The sequence below is a fragment of the Helobdella robusta genome, assembly GCF_000326865.2.
Source record: "Helobdella robusta unplaced genomic scaffold HELROscaffold_10, whole genome shotgun sequence".
NCBI lineage: Eukaryota > Metazoa > Annelida > Clitellata > Rhynchobdellida > Glossiphoniidae > Helobdella > Helobdella robusta.
The window spans coordinates 411,048-438,352 of record NW_008703571.1 but is presented as its reverse complement, the minus strand read 5'-3'; the positions used below and the strand labels follow the sequence as shown (position 1 = coordinate 438,352).

The window sequence follows — 27,305 nt, the reverse complement described above, 5'->3', positions numbered from 1 at the left end:
AGTGCTATATATGTAAGCACGCAGTTCAAATTTTTCGGGGAGAATTCAAAATTGTTTGAAACCACACCTTGCTTAACATCCAATTCCAAGCCGAGCCAAGCCAAGCTGAGCCAATATGCATAGATTTATAAGCGCTTTTATATTAAAATTTTGCTCGCTTTTTAAACGAATTTAAACAATATAACAAATTCTCCATCCTATTTTAACTTTCTTTGATGCTTTTTAATCAGTCAGGTCACAAAAATCATTAGTGATATCGCAATGAAATCAATTTGAAATTTTTTTAATTATTGATAAAATTTTTAAATTGTTGATAAAAATAACTAGTATATATAGTGTAGTAAAACGTTTAAAATTTTCTGAGAGAATTTAAAATAATTTGAGACTACAACATACCACAATTGTACAATTTGAATGTGTAAATACAATATTATAAATGTATTATAACTACATGTCTATTTCTTTATTTAGTTCTGCCTGTGTATATTTTGTCAAATTTATTTGATAGGAATTGAATATAACCTTTATACTGGCTGATTAACTACCATGCAGTAAAATAACTACTGTTGACACCATTTCCTCCAACGATTTCGCAACGAATTGCCCATACCATATAATTAGGATAAACTCTTTCAATCAATGTTTAAATTTTTATATTGTCATTTATTCTTTTGTTTTTGTTTCTGTACTAATTTTCGTACCAGATACACTAATTTAGTTTTTAAGTAAATTTTCATTTTCGTAGCTATAAACAAACATGCCTACCTGTTGCATTAAAAATTGCATTAATAATAAATAGAAATGAGAAAATTTCTGATGCATCTTTTCACAGGTTTATTTTCAAATTAACTTCGCACTAAAATAAATGTAACAATATCCCTATACTCGTTGAATAGAACTATTTTGTTTTACAATTACATATATTTTATTTTATAGACTATTATAATTTATAATGCTATCATGGACTACCATTTTATTATTAAAGGCAATACTTAAGAAATGCACAAGTTTTTGTAACAGTTTATAAAATTTCAGATTTTCTCAAAATGTAAAAATGCAAAACGATTGGATTAAGTGCATCAGACAGGAAATAAATGATTTCAAATGGCTTCCATCAAAAAATGCAAGAATATGCAGTGACCATTTCTGTAATAAAGATTATAAGGGTTATGATGGAGAAAAGAAGGTAATGCTGAAGAAAGCATTCCCATGTTTTCAAGTTAGTTATATTTATATGTCATCAGTTACACAAGGAAGCAATTCACATCATCATTGTACATTGCAACATTCTTATCTATACAAAAAATATAAAATGCATTCACCAATATTCCATGTATTTTATTAAAACTTAGAAAGGGTATAATGACATTGTGAATAATAAACCTTGTTTAGGACTGGGATCATCATCATCATACCAATCACCATTACAAGTAGAGTCAATTTTATATTAATGCTTAACAAGTTAACTAAATTGGTATAACCAAGTTTTTATATGAAATACACATCAAGTATTTAATGTAACAAATAAATTAACAGAAAAATTTCTGGAAAAGTTTAAAAAAATTAGAACATATGACTTTGATCAAAAATCATTCGTGTTGACACTGCACTTTATTGGGGATAAGGCATATAATTATCTTTGGACAAATGGCTTACATCTTCCTCGCACTAGGACATTAAGAAAGTAATCTTGTCATACCTGTTCAATAATTTTAATAAGATTGTTTTAAATAACTATTCTCAATGTCATTTTATTAACACTACATTAAAAGGTGGCTACAAAACATTGATGGTATGCCTGGGGTGATTTCTACAAACCTTATTGACTAATGGTGATGGGGATCCTATGGAACTGTAGGATCGTGACATTCAATCTAGTCATGGATTGAGAAATCAATCCTTGATATATTTTATAACAAACATTTATTATAATATAAGAATGAAAAAAAGATGTAGGTGTAAGGCAAAATCTTACTGGAACTATTATTTTTAGCAATTTATGATTTATTTTTTTATTTATGACTATCCATTTTCAATGATACCGATATTTTTAATTATTATTATCCAAATTATACTCATGCCTATATAAATTAATTTGATTGTGGCTATTTCTATGCTTAATAATATGATTTACCTGCTATAGGTATGCACAGCATTTAATAAATTAATGATAATATTAATAACACAACATTCTAAGTGCATAAAATATAATAAATTAAAAGTACAATTTTTACAAACCTCATTGGTTATGGTGATGGGGATTCTTTGAAACTGAATGATCATGATCTAACAAGTCATGGACTGATGAATCACTGGAATCACACATTATCTTTCATAAATTTAATAACAACATGTACTACAATTTAAGAATGAGGAATATTTTGTAAAACATTAAATAAAAAAAAATTTAGTTTGAATCACTCATAATTAATAAATTTTAATTAAATTGCAAGTTAGCTTGGGGAGTTTGAAGCTTGAATTGAACAAATTACAAAATTGTTTATTTTATAAAATTGATTGATAAGTTGTTTAATATATTAATTTATTTAATTTAGTATATTTTTTATTCCCAGACATAAGAATTGTAAATAAAAATTTTAAAACCAATCAAGCAATAGAATTTAGGATCTTAGGAACAAGTGCTGTTAGTCGTTAGTGTAGTAGTAGTATGTATTAGTGTAGTGGTTGGTAGTTTCTAGTAGTCTAATCTGTTAATGTTCGTTAGTGTTATCTGTTATTTATTTAAATTAGTAATTAGAATCAGTAGAGATTAGTTTTAGTTTAATTATTAGAGTTTAGTAATTTAATTACTAATTAGTCGTCGTTTAGTTTAGTGTTGTTGTGTTGTTGGTGGTTCACAAAAAATTTTTTTTATTTAAAATGCAAAAAGATACTTAACCGTCATACAGCAATATCTATCCCAAAACAGCATCTAGTATCACCTTTTAAAACATTTTGAAATTTTAAATAAAAGCAATATCCCGAAATTAGTAAATATACGATCCTAACTTTTGACTTGGGCGATAAAAAATCACCCTCCAATTTTCCTCCAGAAGTAAGCTCCTTGTTCGACCGTCAAAAATGAGCGAAGGCCGTTATATTTATTCTAATTATATGCTTACGATCATGTGCACTTCCTACCGAATACCGCATTTCTGAGTTTCTACATCTAAGTCTAAATAGGTTGTAATTGGTTGTGTAAATGATTATAAACATATATCTCATATATACAGTGTTGTGCAGTATTTAAATACCCAAAATATTTAAATAGTATTTAAATACCGACTTCGGTATTTAAGAAAGTATTTAAATACCGCTTGAAAATCGGGTATTTAAATACCAATTCAATCGAGTATTTAGTATTTAAATTTTTTTAAATACTAAATACTTGTCACTTAATATTTTTTATCTGCGTATGAAAATCTGAAAAAATTTTTTAATCGAGTTGTGTTATAAGTTACAGCTAGTTCCAATCGCTAGTTTTTTTTTATATAATTTTTTTCTGTTTGTCGTGTCAGAATCAGTTGATGACTTTTTCAATTTCACTGCAAGACACACAGAACAAGATCAAAAGTACTTTCAATATTTGAATGACGCCGACAAAGATTTATCTATGCTGAACAAACATCCTGAAATAACGGAATTATTTCTTAGATATAACACATGTTTGCCATCTAGTGCTCCTGTTGAACGCCTTTTTAGCTATGGTTCTTTGGTACTCACCAAAAAACGGAACAAACTTTCTGACAATTTGTTTGAAAAACTATTATTATTAAAAATTAACAAAAGTTAATTTTTATTAATTACTGTTAATTTTAACTTTACAGTGACAAAGATTAAGTTCTTTCTGTTGAATAGGTTGGACTGGAACTTAATTTTTTTTTTATATTGAGTTGACGTTCTTACGTTTAAAGATTATTTAATTACCCGTGCAAATTGTGTCTCAATTAAATCATCTTTTAAGAGCAGTATTTAAAAGTATTTAAATACTGATGTTCAGTATTTAGTATTTAAAAAAAATTTGTCCAGTATTTAGTATTTATATAGTATTTAAATACTCAAAAAATTGCAAAGTATGTCACAACACTGCCTATATATGATGTTTATACTATATATATATATATATATATATATATATGGTTGCAAAATAACATTATTCCATCTATATGTTGTCTTTGTGATGTTAGTTTAAAAGTGACTGCTGCGTTTGTTGTTGCATGTCCAGTCGACGTTTAGTCGTTTTCACTAATTTATTTAATTTCCTATCGAATTCATTTTCGGATCTAATTAGTTTGTCTGAGAAAAATGAGTAGAGGACCTTCAGATGATGATGCGGGTGTGTAAATTTGTAATTTTTAAAATATTTTCAAATGTGTCCTATTCCGGTTTTTTCATTCTTTCAGTTCCCAAAAATCACGATCAATCAGGATATTTTATTTTCAATTTATTGCAGACCATCAAAATTTGAACCATTTGAAATAGAAATACTCTATTTCATAATTTTCATTTTATGTAAAAATTCTATTTTCATTTGGACAAAAACAGAAAAGCAGAATGCCCAGCAACGGCTGTCACGTAAACGAAAAAGTCGCTGGCAAGATACGGAAGATGATTCGGTTCTGAGCGGCCTGCCCACTGTCATTCCTCCGGGTCTAACTAAGGCGCAAGAGGAGCAGTATATCAGTGAGTGGAAAATTGTTTTTAAAAATTTGACTTCCTTCAATTAGACATTAAAAATTTAATTAATCAATTTGAATTAATTTCTGTTTATTTGAAGTTAAATAATTTTTGAATAAATTAGTTAACCCTTAATCTTAATTAACAAATCATTTAACAATTTTATCAAATTAGTGCAATTGCAAATAGAGGAAATAACAAGAAGGTTACGATCTGGCGAGTTAGGCATCCCCCAAAGAGCAGAAGACAGGTCTCCCTCTCCTGAACCAATTTATGGCCCTGACGGAAAGAGAACGAACACAAGGGAAATTAGAGTTAGGAAGAAATTGGAGGAAGAGAGGCACAAGCTAATTTTAATCGTCATGAAAACTAACCCTGAGTATAAGCCACCTTTCGACTACAAGTAGGGATAGGCTTTTATGAATTTTAATTATTTAATCATAAATTACCATGATTGACATATTTAAAATTAAAATTCATAACGTTGGACCTATTCTTTGTACATTTAAAACTTCATTCCCTTACTACCCTGATAGGCCGACTAACATAAAAGTTAGTGAAAAGATTGTCATACCCCAAGAAGATTACCCATTGTTGAATTTTGTCGGCCTGCTCATTGGACCCAGAGGAAACACACTGAAAACTCTTGAAAAAGAGGTTATTACTATTTTTATTATTGCTTTTTTGTTATTGGTAGAAGTAGTTATAATAATTATTTGAGAGTTATAATTATTACTTAAGAGTTATTCATCCATTAATAATTTCTCCAGACCGGGGCGACAATAATAATTCGAGGTAAGGGCTCAGTGAAAGAGGGCAAATTAGGGACAAAAAACGGCATTCCCCTTCCAGGACAGGACGAACCTCTGCATGCCTATGTCACATCCACCAATCCCGATTCCGTGAAGAAGGCCATTGAAAGGGTTAGTTCTTTGATTGGTTGGCTGGTTGTAATTCTTGAATGTGATTGGCTGGTTGGTTGGTTTGTCATTGCTTGATTGAGATTGGTTGGCTGGTTATGATTACTTAGATGTGATTGGTTGGCTTGTTAGAGTGACTGACATTTTCCCCAAGCTTTCCACATTACAAGTACTGCAGTAAACATTACATGATTCACTGCGTTACATATTTTACGCCTGACATTAAGTTCAATTACATTATTTACAACCAGATAAAAGAAATAATAAAGGAGGGCATAGCCATTCCGGATGGGGACAACGACCTTCGAAGGCAACAACTCCGAGAGCTCGCACTCTTGAATGGTACCCTTAGAGAAGGGGATGCTTTATCGTTAGTAATGATGATGATGATGATGATGATGATGATGATGTAGGGTGGTGATAGTTGTGATGATGATGATTGTGATGATAATGGTGGGATGAATGGTTCATTCAATGTTTGAGATAATTTTCATAGTTGTCGTGAGAAATTTAAATTTCATGTTGAAACTTCAAATTTGTTACATTCACTCACTCATTCATTCATTCATTCATTCATTCATTCATTCATTCACTCACTCACTCATTCATTCACTCATTCATCCATTCACTCGTTCACTCGTTTACTCACTCATCCACTCACTTACTCACTCATCTACTCAATTACACCTCCTTGTGTAGAAAACTGAAGCAACTACAGCAGGCACAGTCGATCGTTACCAACACCATCCTGTGTACCGTCTGTGGTGGGGCCGGACACATTGCCCCTGACTGCAAACAGAAACGGTTAGTTGATTGGCTGGTTGATTGGTTGATTGTTTGTTTGATTGATTGATTGGTTGGTTGATTGGTTGATTAGCTGACTGGTGTGATCTATAGTCTGTTTTTTCTTTGTGTTGTTCGCTTTTTTCAATTTGATTCATTTGTTTTTTTTTGCTGTTGCTGAATAAAAATATTTGTGTGTTTTTTATGTTCTCTTTATTTCAATTTTCTCTTCATTTCAATGGCTTCTCTAATTGTTTTAACACAAATATCAAATTAACTGGACGACTTGTGGCTATATATGGTGTGAATATTTTCGTACTGGTGTCTTGGATATGTTTGTCTCTCTCTCTCTCTTTGTGTGTGTGTGTGTTATTGTGTATGTGTAAATGTGTGTATGTTGATTGCTAAATAAGCTATTGAGAATTCCAAGTTAGAATGGGGTCCAATAAAAGATTCTAAATAGAATTCTATTCGACGACATAAATTGTCGACAAGTAAGTTTTGGCATGATTGAACGAATTAATGCATTGTTGTGCACGTGTTTGTTCGTTGGTTTGTGCGTGCGTGTGCGTGTGCGTGTGCGTCTTTCAATAGAAAAACTATGCATATTTTTACTTTTGTAATATTCTTTAAAATGCTGCTCACAGACACGCACGCGCACGCACACACACACACACACACACATACATATATTGCTTAAAAATATTATTGCTAAACGAATTGATAAATAACAAAAATACACAATTGTTTCTCATTCCTGATTGGATAAAGGCCATCTGAATCCTTGAAAGCAGCTTTACTACAGCAATCGGCATCATCTTCTTCGCCATCTTCGACAGCTGGCGCCGACGACAAGACACTGACGACCGCCACAACTACGACGCCATCCTTTGCTGATAGGCTGAAAATGGACAACGAAGTTTGTTTTGTTTTCATGATTCTCCTTTAAAAGTTGTTTGGCTGATTAATAAGTGGATTAATTGGTTGGTTGGTTGGCTAGTTGAGTGGTTGGATAGTTTATTGATTGATTGGTTGATTGGTTTTTTGCCTATTAAATGATCATTTGTTTTGCTAATTTCATTTTAAATTAATCTTTAATTGGAATATAAAATATTTTATTGATATATACAAATAAATATTTTTAAAGTTAATTGATAAATTTTTTTTGCCCAGTACCTATCGCTGATGGCCGAGCTCGGACAGCCCGTTTCTACATCGCCATCTTCATCATCATCATCATCATTATCATCACTATCATCACATTCTTTAGGGGCACTATCATCATCATCATCATCAGGCTCTTCATTAAAGGTTTGCAGATACTAATTTTGTTACAATAATCAATAATAGTCAAGTTATGAGGTAACGATAATAATAATAATAAAATAATAATAATAATGTAACAATAATATCAGCAGCCAATCAGCTCTTGGAATCCATCACCAGGCCCGCCCACCCACGGCTATCAGCCAATGAGAATGCCCCATGCCCCTAGAATGCCCAGCCTACCGCCCTGGCAGCAGAGTCTAAATAATGGCCACTCTCATAGTCAGTAATTAATTGGATGCTTGCTCGTGATAATGATGATAATTTATTTAAATTATATTTATTTATATATATCTTATTATATCTGTTAATTAATTATAAGTGTGATTATTAATTATATATTTAATTAATTAAAAGTTAAAACAATTTTTTTTCGCTATATTATTCAGGTAGGCCATCAATTTCATTGTTATCCTGGCAGAATAATGGTTAGGAGTTTCTTTCTGTTTCTGCTTTTGTTTGTTTGGTTACGTATGTGTTTGTATGTGTGTGTGTGCGCGTGCGTGCGTGTGCGCGTTTTCTTGCGTGTGTTTGTGTGTGTGTTTATGTGTGTGCTTGTTTGTTTGTGTGTGTGTGTTTGCATAATTTGTAATAATAATTATACATAATAATTAAACATAATAATTATACGTAATTTCAGGCTTATCATCGACACAAGCACCACCACCACCACCATTATCAACGTCGTCGGATCAGCTACCGTGGCAAAGAAATCTCAACCACCTCTCACCTGTTCACCCTCCACCACCGCCTCCCGTACAACAGTTTTGGGGCGGCAGTCCCTTTTGTCCCCCACCACCCCCTCCCCCTCCACCACCTCCTGAAGACTGATTGATGGACCAATGGATAGACTGATTGAAGGATGGATTGATTGATTGCTGGACTGATTGATTGACGAATGGTTGATTGATTTACTAGATGATCAGCAATTGGTTGACTAAATGATTCGTTTTTCATTATTATTGAATACTCTATAAAATTTGATTGGTTGATTTAGCAGTTCGATTGTGAGATTTTCAGTTGTATTATTTGATTGACATTTCATCAGTTAATATTTAATAGAATGGATGAATGAATGAGAAAAAGAAAGAACGAATGACTGAATGAATGAATAAATAAATGAATGAATCAGACAATGAGTAAATGAATGAATGAATGAATGAATTGTTGAATGTTGTTGATAATTCCTTTTACAGAAATTCTTGCTTTAATCTTAATTTCTTTATAAATTTATTATTATTATTTTTTATTATTTTATTATAGTTAACAATAATAACAATATTATTATTCGTTTTATTTTTGATTTTTAATCAATCAAGTTGTCATATTTCACATTTCATTTCATTTATTGAGCAATAAAACAGCGAAGACAACAACAAATACTATCAACAATAACAACAACAACAATAATAATAATAATTACTTATTATTATTATAATAATAATTATTATTATAATAATTATAATAATAAATACTCGTCTCGTGACGTCATAACTTTACAATGCAATTCATCATCGAAGCATAACAATTGTAATAACAACACTATGCTAAGAGTACATTTATGATAATGGGATAGGCGAAGAGTCGCAAACATTTACACACACATACATACACACGCACACGCACAAAAATATACAGACGTATATATTAATAGTTCGACCGTATGATTTATTGATGGCGAAACGGTTTAAGAAAAGTTTGTGCGAAGATTAAATTAAAACCAAAAAAAGTCCCTGCGTATATAAATGTCTGTGTGTATGTGTGTGCGTGTGTGCGTGCATAAATCTAAATCTATTCAAGGTAATATACAATCGATAAAAAATAAAAAAAAAACAAACAAAAAATTTACACTTAAAATCAGTTGATAAAGCAATGACATGTGCGTGTATACAAATGGATGTTTAAGTCTCTCTCTGTCTCTCTCTGTCTGTCTCTCTCTGTCTCTTTGTAATTTAAAATAGATATATATAGTAATTTCAAAATTAAAAAATTGAAATGTCGAACAATTGAATTGAAATAAAACTGTAAAACAAGGCCACTGGCAGTTCAATAATGACACAACAAGTTAGAGTATAATTACAACTACAGTATCATAAGATACACGTATGGTATTTACCACTTGTCATCATTATCTTCATTATCATCAGCAGCAGCAGCGTCAACATCATTATTATCACACGATATGTGTAAGTGCATCTGGCAAATGAGATATGGTATGTGTATATATCAACAAAGGCAGCGCGACTAAAAACAGCCCAACGTATCACACACCCACTACGAAAGGCTGGATCTCTTAACAATTCAAATCCAGAGTTATTTAACCGAAAGGTTGTGTTGTCGTTAAGAGTGTATGTAGTTTAGACAGCGTTCATTTTGGTGGTGGCTGTTGTAGCTGTGTTGTTGTTGTTGTGTAGTTTAGGTAGTGTTCAGTGGTGGTTGTTGCTCTTTTATCGTTAAGTCATGTAATAATTTAAAAATAAAATACTTCAATAGCATGCGAAAACGAATCGAACAAAGGAAACAACAACAACACAACATCAACCAAAACAACTATAATAATAACAGCATCAGCAATAACAATGACATCAATAACAATAGCGATATTAATATAATATTGAATAGCTATTACATCGTAGAAATAACATTTCATTCATCAACGAACAGGTCAACCTTTTAAAAATGACAACATATTATATACACACACGCAAAAGTTCGCAAACACACAAACACGTGCAAGTACACACGCACACATACACACATATATACATATGCACACATATACATACACACACACATATACACACACATATATACACACATACACATACATACAAACATATACAATAACACGAGCGAAAATAAATGAAAAAAAAAATTCATTTAAAAATATTGTTAACAGTGTTTGCTAGGCACTTTTCTTAAATTTTTAACAATCATATAAAAATTCAGAATAAAACTATTTAAATAATAACTAAATAAAATAATAATAATAAGTTTAATATAATTAATTAAAATATCAATTAATTAATTAATTAATTAATTAATTAATTTATTTATTTACAATTTTTTCACAAAATTTAAGAAGATAATTGCGGTGAATTCAGGAAGCTATCATAGAAATTATAACTATCGCTTAAGCTTAAAATCGTCGTCGTTGTTGATTCTATGCAGTTGATGACGTCATTGCTGATGATGTTGTTATTTATGTTGATGATGTCATCGCTGATGCTTTTGTTGTTGTTGACGTTGATGTCACTGCTGACGTTTTTGTTGTTGAGGCTGTGGATTATGTTGTCGAAATTTTTGTTGTTGCTACTTATGTTGCTGTTACTGATATTATTGTTTGTGTTGTTGTTATTGATGTCATTGCTTATGTTGTTAATGTGATTGTTGTCGTGTTGTGTATTTGAAAAGTCAACTTTCGCATGGTGCCGTTGTTGTTGTTGTTGGATTGATAACTGTTGTAATTGTTGTTGTTGATGAAAGTTATAACGCCGTTGTTGTTGATGAGGGTTTTGTAATAGTTGTTGATGTTCTTGTTGCTGTTGTTGCTTATTTGAATCGCTGATAGACCTCTGCAGATTTCGGTGAGAATTTTGTGAAAAATTTTGACACAACATGGTAAATTCGGTTGCGTAGTTGCTAACGTTGTTTAGGTTGTTGTTGTTGTTGTTGTTGTTTATGATTGTACTGCTATTTATATTTCTGCTAGCGTTTGGGTTGTGCAAGTTTGAGTCATTGACGCCCTCTATGACGTCATTATTTATCCTATCATAACTGAAATCGGTTGACGACAACAGAGACGATGATGACGAAATCAAGGACGATAGGGCTGGCGTAGCTCGCGATGACGACGACGACGATGATGATGCTAAAGGAAGTTGGAAATGTGATGATGACAACAATAGGGGCGGCGTTGGTGATGATGAAGATTGTTGCAATGGCAAATAACTATTGTTGTTGTTGTTGTTGTTGTTGTTGTTGTTGCTGATGTCGTTGTTGTTTACCATGTTTAAGTCGTCAGCGTATATGACGTCATTGCCATCGTCTGTGTATTGGAGGTATTGTTGTTCAAACAACATTGGTAGGTAGCCTGTATGTTGTTGTTGTTGATGATGATGCAGTAGTAGTAGTTGTTGTTGTTGATGTTGTTGTTTCTTAAAAAAATGTTTAGAGTTGCTGTCAAAATTGTTAATAAACTGATTAGTGTTGTTGTTTGTTGAAGTGTTATAGTAAGAAGCCGGTAAGTAATCCATACCAAATGCTGCTGCTGATGATGATGAAGATGGTGGGTGTGATGAAGGAATAAATGATGATGATGAGGAGGGGTGTGATGATGATGATGATGACGACGACGATAACGCTGATGATGATGGTACGCCATTGCAATGTTGAGATCTTGCCGGGAGTTGTAGGGTAGTTAATGTGCTGCTGTTGTTGTTGCTGCTGTTGTTGATGTTGCTGCTGATGTTGACAGCATTGATAATGTTGATGTTGTTGTTGTTGCCTTTAAAATCCTCATTTTGTGATGTCATTATCGATGCTAATGATGTTGCGGAAACATGCGGCGGTTGTTGCTGGGCGGGGCTAACTTGCTGGTAGTTTACTTGCGAAAAAGTTAACTTTTGCAGTTTGTTGATGTTGATGTTGTTGTTGTTGTCGCTGTTGTTGTTGATGTTAATGTTGTTGATGTTGTTGTTGTTAATGTTGTGGATGTTGTTGTTGATGTTGTTGTTGGCAGTGGTTTGTTGAGGATCATATATGATGTCACCTGCAACGTTGAACCTCCGTTTGTGTTCTTTCCTCAGATGATAAGACAAGGCGGGGTATCTGCAAGGTGTTTTCTATCCGTCACCAATTTTTACAACTCTTCTACAAACATCTATGGCAGCAGTGGCTAGCCGATATTATCGCTGCTTCCGCTGCTGCTACTGCTGCTGCTACTACTTCTGCTACTGCTTAATGTAACTAATTTCAAAATTGCTTAGTATGAAGTAAATGAAATTTCTACACGCAAACTAATGCAATTTTTAGGAATAAAAAACAACAAAATTAAAAAAACAAACGAACGTGCAAACGAACGAACGAACGAACAAACAAACACACACACACAAACAAACATACAAATTTACAAAACATCACCCACCTGCTAAATTTCTTCCCACAGATGGCGCATATGATGGGGGCGTGCTTGCCATGGGCGGCCCTCTCGTGGTCCCTTAGGGTTGACCAGCTGTGAAACTCGTTGTCACATAACTCGCACTTCAGGGCTAAACCTAAAAGTTTTCACACAAACAAACACATACATAAATACAAACACGTACACACGTACACACATACAAACACACATTCTGATACATATACATATGCGTACATCACACACATTCAAACGCACAAACACACACACACACACACACACACACACACACACATACAAACACACATACAAACAGAAATACAACCCACATACACACATATACAATACATTAACATACAAAAAGAAAAAGAAACTGGAGAACGAAAATTATGGACAGATCCTAGTCAAAAATTTATTTTCGTGAAAAATAATATAAAATCGCTTTCAAGTTAAAACGCTAAGTAGAGCAAATTTCAAGAGTCGCATTTGTTATTATTGTAGAGCGCTGTCTGATGAATCAAAATAGAGAAAGAAAGAAAAATAAGAAAAATAATAATAAATATTATCTTCTCACTATAGAAAAGAATAATTATAACAATGAATGATAATAATAATTGCAACACCAAAGATCAAGAACTAAACGAACGAATTAATAATAACTCTCTCTCTCTCTCTCTCTATCCTCTCTCTTTTTCTCTCTCTCTTTCTCCCCCCCCCTCTCTGTTTTAAACAGAAAGCATCTACATGTAAACAGTGCCAAGTTTAACAGATGCAAACATTAAACTCGCCCCTTTAGCAAAAAAATTAAACAACATGGAAACATAAACGAACAACCTATACAAAACCATACACAAACATACACAAACACAGTGAGTACATTCAAACATACATAAACATAAACAAACAACATATACAAAACCATACAAAACATACACAAATACAATAAGTACATGCAAACATACATAAGCATAAACAAACATAAACTAACTTTATAGAAACACATAAAAAACAAACGAAAACAAACGTAAAAAAACAACAATGATGACTACCTACTTAACGACCCCTAAACAACATACAAACAACCTTAAACTTACTCACAAAAACATAAACAAACCAGCACACAGATTTAAACAAACATTATACAGTCACGAATAAACAACCTCTGCAAAACAAACAAAAACTTAACATAACTTGAATTGAATAGAACGTGAGAACGAACCCATTTAAACAGGTACAAACATACAATTATCGCTTGTATACGACCACATACACACATTCTATCAAAGAAACACACATACACGTACACAACACACATACAAAAAAACACACAGATGCAACATACAACCCACATACACATATACAAAACAAAAACATACAAACAGAAAACAAAGATCTAACCTAGATGAATGATTCGGTGATGTTCATTGAGTTGACTCTTGCTTCTGAAAGGAGTGGAACATCGTTGGCATGTATATCTGAGGCCCTCGTGATCCAACTAGGAATGAATGAATGAATGGATGGATGGATGGATGGACGGATGGATGAATGAATGAATGAATGAATGAATGGATGGATGGATGAATGGATGGATGAATGGATGGATGAATGAATGAATGAATGAATGAATGAATGAATGAATGTTGATGATGATGACGATGATATAGAATCAATAGAAGCATCCTGTTTGTTTCTTTTACAGCTAAAAAATCGAAATTTAAAAATAAAAATAATCTTAAAAGTTTTCAGGAACACTTGGTCTAGATATGCCAATAAATGAAAATCAAATTATCGTCAATAGCAACGAACGGGGGAATGAACGGATGAATGAATGAAAGAACGTTTGAATAAATGAATGAATGAACGAATGAATGAACGAACGAATGAATGAATGAATGAATGAATGAATGAATGAATGAATGAATGAATGAATGAATGAATAAATGAATGAATAAATGAATGAAAGAATGAAAAAAAATAAATGAATGAATAAATAAATGAATGAATAAATAAATGAATGAATGAATGAAAGAAAAAAATGAATGAATGAATAAATAAATGATTGAATGAATGAAGTTCAATAAATTAACGAGAAAAAAAAACAAATTAAAGAATGAACGAACGTTTATATAGATGAATGAACGAACGAGTGAATGATTGAATGAAAATATAAACAAATGAGCAAATGCATGATGAACAAATAAACGTTAAATGAACGAATGTATGAACAGATGAATGAACGGACGAACGAACAAACGTGTGGATGTGGTGAACAGATGAATGAATGGATAAAGGAATGAGATGACAACGTCATCACCATCATCACCATCATCATCATCATCATCATAGCTGTCATTATGTCTAAAAAACCTGCTTCTTTTGCATGTGTGTATGTGCGTGTGTGTGCACGTGTGCGTGTGTGTGTGTTACGCTACTAGGCATTCATTAACTGTCATTAACTATTAACTATTGACAGATGAGTGGGTGAGAAGCCACAGCAAAAGTAAAAGTACACACACACGCACGCATACACGCACACACACACGCACACACAAGCACACACATAGACACCACACTAACTTTTTTATGGCGTTTCAGGTTTGTCTTGTAGAGAAATTTCTTACCGCATAATTCGCAGGGATAGTTGTAGATCGATGATTGGTTGTTATGGATGAGGCTGAGATGTTTCGCCAGACGTGATTGGTTCTCAAACTCCATTGAACATATCTCGCATCTGACGTAATGACGGGTGAATGACAATGACCATAATAAAAATAATAATAACAACAACAGCAATATACTACTACTACTACTACTGCTGCTGCTGCAGCTACTGCTGCTACTGCTACAACAACTACTACTACAGATACTAACTTATGAGTAACTTTGTCATGTATTTTATTCATGTGGTTTCTGAGCCCATCCTTACAGGCAAACACTCGCTTGCAGAGGTTGCATGGGAATCTGGCATTCTCATGTATGACTCTGATGTGCTTCAGCAGGTTGCTGAATGTTGAGAAGACTTTCCCACAATTCGTGCACGGGTTCGGCTTATGGCATCTGACTGTCTGTAGTTTGTGCGTGTGTGCGTGTGCGTGCGTCTATCAATGTGCGTGTGTGTGTATGCGTGTGTGTGTGTGCGTGCGTCTATCAATGTGCGTGTGTGTGTGTGTGTCTATCAATGTGCATATGCGTGTGTGTGATTGCGTGTTTGACAGAAAAATGTGTGGTGGATAGTTAGCTCCACTGAATTACTAACAACCAAATTGAGGTAATAATGCTTTAGAAGAGTATTAGGTTTCGCATGAATAGTACAACCTGCATAAAAATACTCACAACAATTTAAACTATCACACATTAGCGTCAGAGTTACCGGCAACCAATGCCAACTAAAATATCAACAAAACCTTATCCGCGTCATTATCCAAGATCGGAATGATCGGCTCGGCAGCGGGCGGCTTAGCTACCAGTGGCGACAGGACGCCGACGACAGCAACTTCATCACTTTCCATCCTTTCGCTATTTGAAAGAACATTTCTAGGAGCCCCCCTCTCACCAGCAACGTCATCATCTTCCGCCACAGACGACACCATCGGCTCGGGGGTTGCGGTATCTAGGGAGACAGAAGGGTGGCAAAAATTGACGTGGTCCGCGTAGCTCTCTTCCGTGTCGACGATTATATCGCACAGGCGGCAGAGGAAGAGTTGGTGGACGACGTAGGTGTGCTGGCTGAGGAGAGCGTGAGACTCGAAGCGGTCCTGGCAGGTCTGACACTGGTGGGCAGATTTGCATTTGCGCGAGTGCTTGAAGAGGTTGGAACGTGTTGAGAAGACCTGTTGGAGTGTTGGTTGGTTGGTTGGTTGAACTATTGATTGGTTGATCGTTGGTGGGATGGTTAGTTGGTTGGTTGAAGTGTTGATTGGTTGGTTGGTTAAAGTGTTGTTTGGTTGACTAGTTGAGTAATTGTTGCATATTTTTTCCACAGAGTCACTTCAAAATTGTCAACAATGTTGTCCAATTGGATAAAACAACGAAATAATCTGACAAATCTTGTCACTAATAACAATATAACATAAACATAAACCAGGAAAATAAATGAAAGACAAGACAAAATAACAACATTCAAACGAAGAAGAAAAATTTTGAAAAAAACAAACCTTGGAGCAAAATTTACAAGCTCTAGCCAACTGTTTGTTTAAAACTTTGGTGAAATCCTTCTCTAATTTGATGTCAACTTCGTCTAAATATTTTCTACCACCCGTCGCCATAATTTTGTTGCAGCATCTTTCAACATTGTTGCTATCGTTGTTGTTGTTGATGATGCCATGGTGAGCTGTTTTCACGTGTTTAATGAGGTTTGTTTTGTTGATAAATACTTTAGAGCAGTAGGAACAATTGTTGAATGGAGAATTTTTGTCTTTCATGTTGCTAGGTTTTGTTGTCAACAGTTCTGGCAATGTCGCCATACCTGTTGGTGTTGTTGGTGAAATTGAGATCTGATCTTCTAATTGATATTGGTGTTGTTGCGGTAACTGCCGAGGCTGCTGTTGTGGTTGTTGTTGTTGTTGTGGTTGTTGTTGTGGTTGTTGCGAAGATTTTTGTAAGAAAGATGTAGTTGTTGCAAATTGTTCTTCTCGGGAATTATTCAGCAGCAACTGATCAACAAAACTAGTTGTTCTTGTTGTTGATGTTGTTGTTGTTGGTACAAACTGTGTTGTATTCTTTGAAATGGTCGGGGATAATTCTAGAAGGTACGAAACAACAACAATAATAATAATAATAATAATAATAATAATAACAAAATAACAACAACGGCAGTAACAATAATCATAAAAACAATAATAAAAATTAAAAATTTTCTTACCATTAACAGTCACAGCATCAACTTTTTTACTCAAATCCAAGATCAAAGATGTTATAGTCTGTTTGTTATTACAGATGTTTATCTTATTATTCACATTATTATTATTATCAGTATTATTAGTATTATCATTGTTGTTTAAAATTCTGTTGTTGTTGTTGATTAATTTATTATCTATGTTGTTGTTTATGTTTATGTTGTTGTTTATGTTGCTGTCAGTGACGTCATCCAAACTGCCCTTTTCACTAAAAGAAGACTCAATCGATTTCAAAATTAAATCCTCGTTGGGAGTTTTACTATCGATGATACCATCCTTGTAATTATAATCTTTCTCGTCTGGTGCTGCGCAGTTGTCAAACTTTTCAATGAACGAAGAGTTGCTATTGTCGCTTGAATCTACTATAGAGTTGGATTCAAATCCATGAGCAGACAATTCTAAAGAGTTCATTACGGTGGACGAGTTAATTTCGTTGTTAAAATCGTCGTTGTTGTTGTAGTTGCTGTTGTTAATGTCGTTGCTGTTGTTGTAGCTGTTGTTGTTGTTGTAGCTGCTGTCGTCATTGTTGTAAATGTTGTTTTCTTTGATGATGTCGTTAGCTGAAAACATGTCATTCAGTAAATACGAATCTATAATGGTGTCGTTTGAGTAACTGTTGTTGTTGTTGTTGATGATGTTGTTGTTGCCGACGTTGATGTTGTAAGCTAAATTTGATGTTGATGATTGACTTAACTGTCGTAAAGGTGTTGAGACTGGTGATGATAGTGGTGATTCTGACATCGAATGATGGTTGTTGAAAAAATTTGTTGGTAAGTTATTGGCATTTTGTGTTTCTGGCTGATCAGATGAGTGCACAAACTTTTTGACTACACTGTACTGTTGACTTTTAGATGCATCAGATAGATTAGTAAAATTTTCATTATAATTTAATGAAGAATTCCATTTTTTGTGCGGACTCTCTTGATATTCATGATCTTTGATCTGCTCTTGAACGTCATTGAAGGTGAACATGCAGTCGACAAGTACAATCATTTGTTGCCGAATCAGGCAGATCGAGTCCCAACTACCTCCAACATACCAGGTGTTTTTGCGTTTATCAAAAATTAATTCTACTCCAGGTTTACTTTTAATCATTCCAACAAATGCCTGGTAAACTTCCTTTCTGGTGAATAGATAGTTGAGGAATTGTACTGAAATTTTTGCCATGACTTTGGAAAAAACACTGGCATCTCCAGTTGTTGTTGTTTTTGACATTTTGTTGTTAATGTTGTTTTGTTAAAGACCTTATTGATGTTGTTGTTGTCGTTGTTATAGTTTGGTTTTTACCAGGATCATGTGATTCATTTAGACATTTATACCTTTTAATAGCTAAGTTTAAATGTGAAAAAGTTGAATCAAATTTGAGAAAAATTTAGTGAATAATTTTATTTGTTTTGTGCAGCTAAAGAAAAGTCATCAGTACGAAAATACTAAAAAGATATGAAATTTAAAATTGATTAAAAAATGGCTATTTTATTTCCACTTTTAATTTTTAAATGGTACTTTTTAAGATTTATAAGTGTTTAATATAATTTTAATTCATTTTTAAAAAAGAAAAAGTCATTATTTTAAAAATGCTAATGCCTGATCGGTCTGAATTCGACAAATAAAAATGCATTTTATAAATTTAAAAGGCTCGCTTACTACTTACTACAAAACAAATCAAGTACAAGCCTACTCAAATTCAAATGTCATTCACAGAGTAAAGAAAATCTTAGTAACGGTTTGAAAAAATTAACTGATTCAAACTCCTATTCATTTAAATAACATATCCAAATCAATCCTCAACTAAATAAAGGCATGTCACTAATATTTAGTCACAAATTTTACATTCAAACTAACTCAAATCTCGACTTTTTGGAAACAGTTTTTAATGAAATTCACTTTTAAAATATTGCAAAAGTGAATAGAAATAATAAAACAGCACTTGAATTAATACAATTAAAAATATTTAGGAAAAAAATTAAAAAACAAACAATTGAAATGAACAAATTGAAATAAAAATCTCAGTAAACTTATCATGCCTTAAAGTTCAAATTCGCTTCAAATTGAAAGCTCTAACAGGTCCAATGTATAATGTGTAACAACAATACGACATCTTAGTACTAATGTATGTATGTGTATGTCATATATATATATATTTATGTATACATAAAGAATATATATATTTATACACACACATGTGTGTGTGTGTGTGTGTGTGTGTGTGTGTGTGTCTGTGTTTAGTTTATGGGCATATTATTGTGTCTGTGTACATGTTAGAGAGCGAGAGAAAAAGAGAGAGGGAGGAGAGAGAAAGAGAGAGAGAAGAGTGTGTAGAGAAAGTGTTTAAGTATACAGTGTACGTGTATGTGTATACGTCAAAGAAAGAGAGATAGAAAGAGAGAAGAGAAAAGAAAAGAGAGAGAATGAGAGAGAAAGTATGAGAGAGTGTGTATATAAATAACATAATATAATATATTATAATATAATTATGATCTATTGTTATCAGATTTTGACACATAGTACTCTATTATATAATTTATGCGAGTCTTACTTGCTGTGATGTCCTATGAAACATATAAATATTTTTGTTGTTGCTTGATTATTCGTTCGTTCATTCATTCGTTCATTCATTCGTTCATTCATTCATTCATTCATTCGTTCGTTCGTTCGTTCGTTAATTCATTCATTTATCCATTCATCCATTCATTCTTTTTAGCTTTTTTTTGAATGTTTTCTCTCGTTCAAAGCCATCGATTTAATTTTTATCATCTGGAGAAAAGTTTAGAAGATATTTCTAAAACTGTCGACGATGAAGATGATGAAAATAACATGTCGACGTCGTTTCGTTTCAATGATAGTTGTGACGACCAACGAAACGGCCATGGTGATGATGACGACGACGATAATGATGATGACAGTTTTTTTTTCTTTTAAAATTTAATCACCTCAACGAAATAGACCGAAAAAAAAATAACCAGAAATGTGAAAAAATGTTTGGGAAGGAGTTGTAAAGAAGTAAGAAACTGAACTTATTCATCCATGGAAATTTTAGAAACTTCTAGAGCTGAAGATTTTTTTTCTAACAAATTTGCAACAAAATAAATTGCTTACGTGTGTGATGATAATGCTGCTGCTGATGATGCATATGATGATGTATATGATGATGATGATGGTGATGCTGCTGCTGCTGATGATGATATTGATAACAAGAATGATAATGATGATGATGAAAAACGTGAAAATTTGTGACGATGATGATATTAGTGATGATAATTATGGTAGTGATGATGATGAGGAGGATGGTAATGATGATGATGATGGTGATAACGGTGATGATGATGATGATGAAAATACTACCTCCATAGCACAAAAATTTCGTTAACGAAAAAGGTGTATATCATTAAATTATGTAATCATTGGCGATAATAAAAGAAACAAAAGAAGGCCATTAGGCGCTTGAATATGATGATGACGAAGAAGACGATGATGATGATGATGATGATAGTGATGATGATGATGTAGATGATGATGATGATGGTGACGATGATGATGGTGGAGGAGAAGAAGAAGAAAAGGATGATGATGATGAAGATGACAATGGTGACGATGATGATGGTGGAGAAGAAGAAGAAGAGGATGATGATGATAGTGATGATAATGATTATGATGATGTAGATGATGTTGATGATGATGATGATGATGACGATGGTAATGATGATGATTGGTGGTAATGATAGTGATGATGATGATGATGATGATGATGATGATGTAGATGATGATGATGATGATGATGAAGATGACAATGGTGATAATGATGAAGAAGAAGATGATGATGATGATGATGATGATGAAGATGATGAGGATGGAGCCAACTAAATAAATTTGTCTAAAATTTGTTCAGAAAAACGTTCAGAAAGATATTTTTTTGTAAAAAGCTTTTAAAATTTTATAAAATGTAACAACTGTGGCCACTTAAAACGAATCGGAAAAATTCGCAGTTCCTATTTTTAATTTTTTTCTGCCAAAAAATAAATATATTTGAAATTTTAAAATCTTTTTCTCGGAAACGTCTTACAAGTAGAAGCAATAATGATAGTAGTGGTAGCAGCAGCTGATACAACAGCAAATGTTTTAGTATTAGTAGAAGTAGTTGCAGTAGAAGTTGTAGTAGAAATAACATCATCAGCTGCAGCATCAGCATTATCATCATCTTCATCGTCACCATCACCACCAGTATCGTCATCGTCATCGTCGTCATCATCATCATCATCATCCTCTACTCACTCCACCTTTGATCCATAGGATGAACTGAATAACTGAGCGGCGAACTTTGGATTGAACGTACATACACACACACACGCACACGCATACACACACACAACACACACACACACACAACACACACACACGCACACACACACGCACACTCACACACACGCGCGCGCGCCCATGCTACTGTGTCAACGACTTGTTGTTGAAAAACATTGCATACAAAAAACGCAATATCGTTGTTATTAATTATAATGATGATAACGAAGAAGAAGAAGAAAAAGAAGCAGAAGAAAAGAAGAAGAAGAAAATGAAGAAGAAGATGATGATGAAGATGATGATGAAAAAGAAGATGAAGAAGAAGATGCAGATGGAGAAGAAGAAGAAAAAGAAGATGACGATGATGATATCAATGATGACGACGACAAATACGATTACAATAATGATGCAACGACACTAATAAGGACGACGACCACGTTAATTACGACGGGAATGACGTCACAAACGATGGTGACGATATTAATCACACATCTTTTTCGATGGTGAGGATAATGACGTCACATCATCTTTGAATGATGTCTTATTGTTTTGTTTTTTGAATTCGTGATAGGAACACTTTTTCCGTTCATACCTTTTTTTTGGTTCATTTTCACGAAGTGTGGGCAGTGCCAACATCTTATCGGCTGGTTCGGTGCAGAACAAAGAGGGAAAAAAGGAAAGAGAGAAAGAAAGAGAGAAGAAGAAAAGAGAAGTAATAAAGAGAGAAAGAGAGAAAGAGAGAGAGAGAATAGCAGAAAGACATAATGAAAGAGTTAGAGTAAAAAAGACGGTGAACACTAGAGAATAAATAAAAAAAAAGATTGTGTGTTTATTTGTGTGTGTGTGTGGATGTGCGTGTAGGCTGTTGGGGTTAAAAAGAGCGAGCGAAGGAAAGAATGAAAAAAAAGAAGAAAAAAGAAAGAAAATATTAAGAATGAAAAAGAACTGTGAGAAATGGCACATTAGTCGAAGAGGAGCGCGAATTAAGGTAACACGTGAGAAAAATGAATAAAAACAAATAAAAATTTAAAAAAAATGAGAGAAAGAGAAAATGAAAAGTAAGAGAAAGAGAGAAAAAAAGAGAAAAAGAGAAAAAAGAAAGAGAGAAAGAAGAAAAAGAGAGTCAAAAATGAGAAGGCAGGAAAAGAGTGATTGAAAATATCTAAAGAGTGATCACCGAAAAATGATGGATTTAAAATTTTTAAAGAAGATGGTTAAAGCCATAATAATATTTTCCTTGAATTTAAAAAAAATGTTTTTCTCTGTTTACTGATATTTTTTTTTGTTTTATGTAAATTTTTCTTTGTTGAATGTATGTTGTTTGTAAGTTTTTTGTATGTATCTTGCATATCATCTGTTAATGTAAATTTTTGTACGTTGTTTGTATATTTTATGTTTATGTAAATATTGTATGTTATTTGTATGTTTTTTGTATGTTATTTGTATGTATTTTGTATGTCTTATGCATATGTAAATTTTTTTATGTTGTTTGTATGTTTTTTGTGTGTTTTATGTTTACATTTTGTATTGGTTTTATTATAGTATTTATTAATAATATATCCTTATTGTTTGTATATACACAGTTTGTATAATGTTTAGTAAACATTTTGTATGATTCTTGAATTATCAGTGTTTTTCAATTTCATTCATAATGCATTTTATTTTAATTCAAATAAAATTCACATAGAAATTCACCAAAAAATATGAAAAATAGTTAAGAGAAATACGGATTCATGATTTAAAGTTTTTAAATTTTGAAAAAAAAAGCTAAAAAAAATTATATTATTTGTATAGATATATATAATTTAAAAAAGTTTAATATTTAAGAATACGAACACACACACACACATACGCACGCACGCACACACGCACGCACACACACACTCGCACATACACACACACGCACACACGTGCACGCATCTCCATTATTATTCATCACTTACTCACCACCATCATTATTGACCACAATATTATCATCATTTAACATAATTATTTAATTATTAATTTATTATATAATTATTATGATCATAAAATACCAAAAGTTAATACAGGAAAACACAATGTAATAAAATAACGATAGAGAATGTAATAAATTATTTACAGATTGTAACGATAATATTACAGTTGTAATAATGGCAGACTATAGCAACAGTATTAATACTTATAAAAAATATTAGTAACATTAATAATAATGATAATAATAAGAAGAAAAAATATGTATAAAAATCAGAATATTTAATAGAGACCATAATAACCCATAGCAAACCGGGCTCTTGTAAGGCTTTTAATCAAATTATTTTTTACACTATATAGATATGCAATTGTTGATGAAAATCACAGCATGTTCCCCGTTAGTTAGCTTCCTATTTAATTTTTAGATTTTTCTAACTGTAGATCCTAAATTATTATCAAGTAAATAAATTATTATCAAGTAAATCATTGCAAATCATTGTAAATCACGACAACGAATCTGTCAAGAAAAATCACAACTCAGGTACAGACTGGCGCTATTAAGACTCACACGAAAGAGAAACACAAAACTGAAATTACTAAACAAATCTGGACAGCAATGTTGAAATCTCACATTACAATAACGACCATTATAATTTACGACTAGCAGCCGATTCAATATTCATAGAAGAAAGACATTTAAACATCCAACAACGTGCATTTGCAATCCTTCCCAGTGATAAATTTAGAAGCAGAGGAACCAGCGATAATGATGACACTCAGAAGTGTTGTATCTCTTAAACAAACCAAAAATAACATTGTAGAAACACAGTGTATGCAGATCTACTTGAGCATTCGACTACATACACAACGTACCAACTCGAACACCGAAGATGGTATAGGAATACCGAAAACAGTTTTCTGTTCTACCATGCTTATAATAAATAAAAAACTTTGGTTTTGAACTCAAAAAACTTGACAATGATTTACGATCTACCGTTAGAAAAATCGAAAAATTAAATAGGAAGCTAACCAATTGCATTTCTGACAGTCTTAATCCAAAGAATGTGTGTGTGTGTTTGTGTGTATGTTTGTGAGTGTGTGTGTGTGTGTGTGTGTGTGTGTGTGCGTGCATGTGCTTTGGTATATGATAGTCAGTGATTCTCTGTAATCGAATCCTACCTCGTTGCCAACTGCGATTTAACTAATAACTTCAATTTGTATTGAATTGTTTGCCAAACGACAGCAGCCCAATAGCAAAAACAACAACATTTCCAACAACACCAACAATGACGTCATCGTAAACAACCACGTCATCGGGCAAATATTTAACGTTAACGTATTTAGCCATTGATTTCATTTCTCAAGATTATTTATCTGCTTTCGTACACTCATCGTCATCATCAGCAACATCATCTTCATCTCTGGTGCTGTTAAGATAATTGTCGTCGTCGTAATTGTTATCATAATCATAATCGTCATTCTTTTCAACATCATCATTATTATTATTATTAATATCATCATAGCCAAAATCATCATCGTCGTCATTATTGTTATCACCATTGTAATTTTGGTCATCGTCAAAGCTTGGACTATCGTTAATTTTACTGTTACGGATTATGACGTCGTAGTAGTTGTTGCTGTTGTTGTTGCTGTTGTTGTTGCTGCTGCTGCTGTTGCTGTTGTTGTTGTTGCTGTTGTTGTTGTTGCTGCTGCTGCTGGTTTCAATAATCTGACTTTTGTTGATGTTTTTAGTGGTGTTGTTAATGTTTACGCAACTGTTTACGATGACGTCATTGTTGGTGTTACAGGAAATGTTGTTGTTTTTGTTGTTGGGCTGTTGTTGTTTGACAGCAGTTTCATCCATTTTATTATCCTCATTCTCCTGGCAGAAGTTTTTTTCACCGGTCACGTGCTTCAGCAGTATTTCATTCTCGGCTTCTGACAGGCTAGGTCTGACGTAGGGCGTGGTCGAGTAACGTCGGAATGTGATCTGATTGGTCAGCGATTGGGATGGGGTCTTGGGGCTGTCCTTGCTGCCTGACGAATGGCGCTGGTGGACTAGGTTGGTCTCCACGGTCATTCCGCCACATACACTAGAGTGATTTTCAGGAATTTTTGACCGGTTGACGAGATTTTTATTGTTGTTGTTGTGTTTGTTGATGGAGTCCACAGGATGTCTGTTTTTCACGACCTGCTGAAGGTGCAGGTTCTTTGAAGTTTTCAATCTCGAAGAGGTCTTGAAGCAAAGAAAGTACGTCCTACGTTGAATTGAAGTTTCTCTCTTTATTATTTTACTCTTAAATTTGCAAAAGTTTCATTTCAAATTTTTCAGAAATTTTAAAGAAAATTTTCGTTGTAACGCGTTTTTACATATTTGCAAGTGACGAAAAAAAAGTTGCGTTCTACAGAATGAACGTGCAAAATGTGTTAAAATTTTATATCTCGTGTCAGTTTATCGAATGTTTCGATGTTTTTTTGGTAGCAAGTTCTTGCTTCAAATTTTTAAAAATTTCAACTTATTTTCAAATGAAGCATGTTGATTTTATTCAGTTGATCCGGCCAATAAACTAAAATTAATTTTTTTGTTTGTCAATTTTTTGTGAAAGCGAGAACAAAAAAAAATTTAATGATAAATTTTTCAAAAATTTGAAATCAGGAACTAAAATTATCTCAGAAAAACTATAAAAAAAATCAATAAAAATAGACAAATGAGAATACATTTTGTGACCAGCTACACAACAAAATGATCAACAACACAACAAAAATGACTAACAACAAAACGTACAGCACCATTTATAGCTAACAACAAAATTTTATTCAAAACCATCCAGCATTGATAACGTTAGCATTGTTTTCTCCTCAATTATAGCATCACGTCCATCATTAATCATTCATCCTAGAATCGTTTCTATCATTTTTTTTTCGAGGTATACACTCACAAACATATGTGTGTATGTGATATTATACAAACATACATACAGACACACACAAACCAACCCACACACACACACACACACACACACACACACAATCACACACACACAATCACACACACGTACACACATACAAACCTGTTATTTTTAACTCCAGCAGATTTTGAATTTTTAAATAAAAAATATATAATAGGGTTAACTGCACTGTTTAATGGAGCCAGACTCTGAACAAAAATTGTCAGCACCATGAGTTCGGGTTTGTACTGAATGGCTTTGAAGACCATTAAGAAGTTGTAGACATAGAAAGTGCTCCAGCAAAATATGAAACGCTGTGTATGTGTGTGTGTGTGTGTATGAAGTGTGTTTGTATGTGTAGAGTGTGTGTTTG

The 27,305-nt window shown here is 33.0% G+C and overlaps 3 protein-coding genes across 3 annotated transcripts in view; 1 reads left to right on the top strand and 2 right to left on the bottom strand.

Annotated features, from left to right (window-relative positions):
• Window positions 1-4,370: 4,370 nt before the first annotated feature.
• HELRODRAFT_71408 (hypothetical protein) lies at window positions 4,371-6,450 on the top strand (the record flags this gene model as incomplete). Its single annotated transcript, XM_009011745.1, has 6 exons — window positions 4,371-4,683; window positions 4,852-5,080; window positions 5,214-5,334; window positions 5,448-5,600; window positions 5,849-5,967; window positions 6,297-6,450. The coding sequence occupies 6 exons, from the start codon at window positions 4,371-4,373 to the stop codon at window positions 6,448-6,450; spliced, it is 1,089 nt and encodes a 362-aa protein (XP_009009993.1).
• Window positions 6,451-12,758: 6,308 nt separating this feature from the next.
• On the bottom strand, window positions 12,759-16,613 carry HELRODRAFT_71423 (hypothetical protein; the record flags this gene model as incomplete). Its single annotated transcript, XM_009011744.1, has 4 exons — window positions 12,759-12,982; window positions 14,242-14,338; window positions 15,726-15,900; window positions 16,528-16,613. Coding segments are annotated over 4 exons (582 nt in total), but the record flags the coding sequence as incomplete, so codon positions are not given.
• Window positions 16,614-27,015: 10,402 nt separating this feature from the next.
• Window positions 27,016-27,305, bottom strand: part of HELRODRAFT_71528 (hypothetical protein) — a gene marked incomplete at both ends in the record, with an annotated part of 6,774 nt that continues 6,484 nt past the window's right edge. Inside the window, one exon of the mRNA XM_009011743.1 lies at window positions 27,016-27,246. Coding sequence (XP_009009991.1) covers window positions 27,016-27,246 — 231 coding nt within the window. The remainder of the gene's footprint in view (window positions 27,247-27,305) is intronic.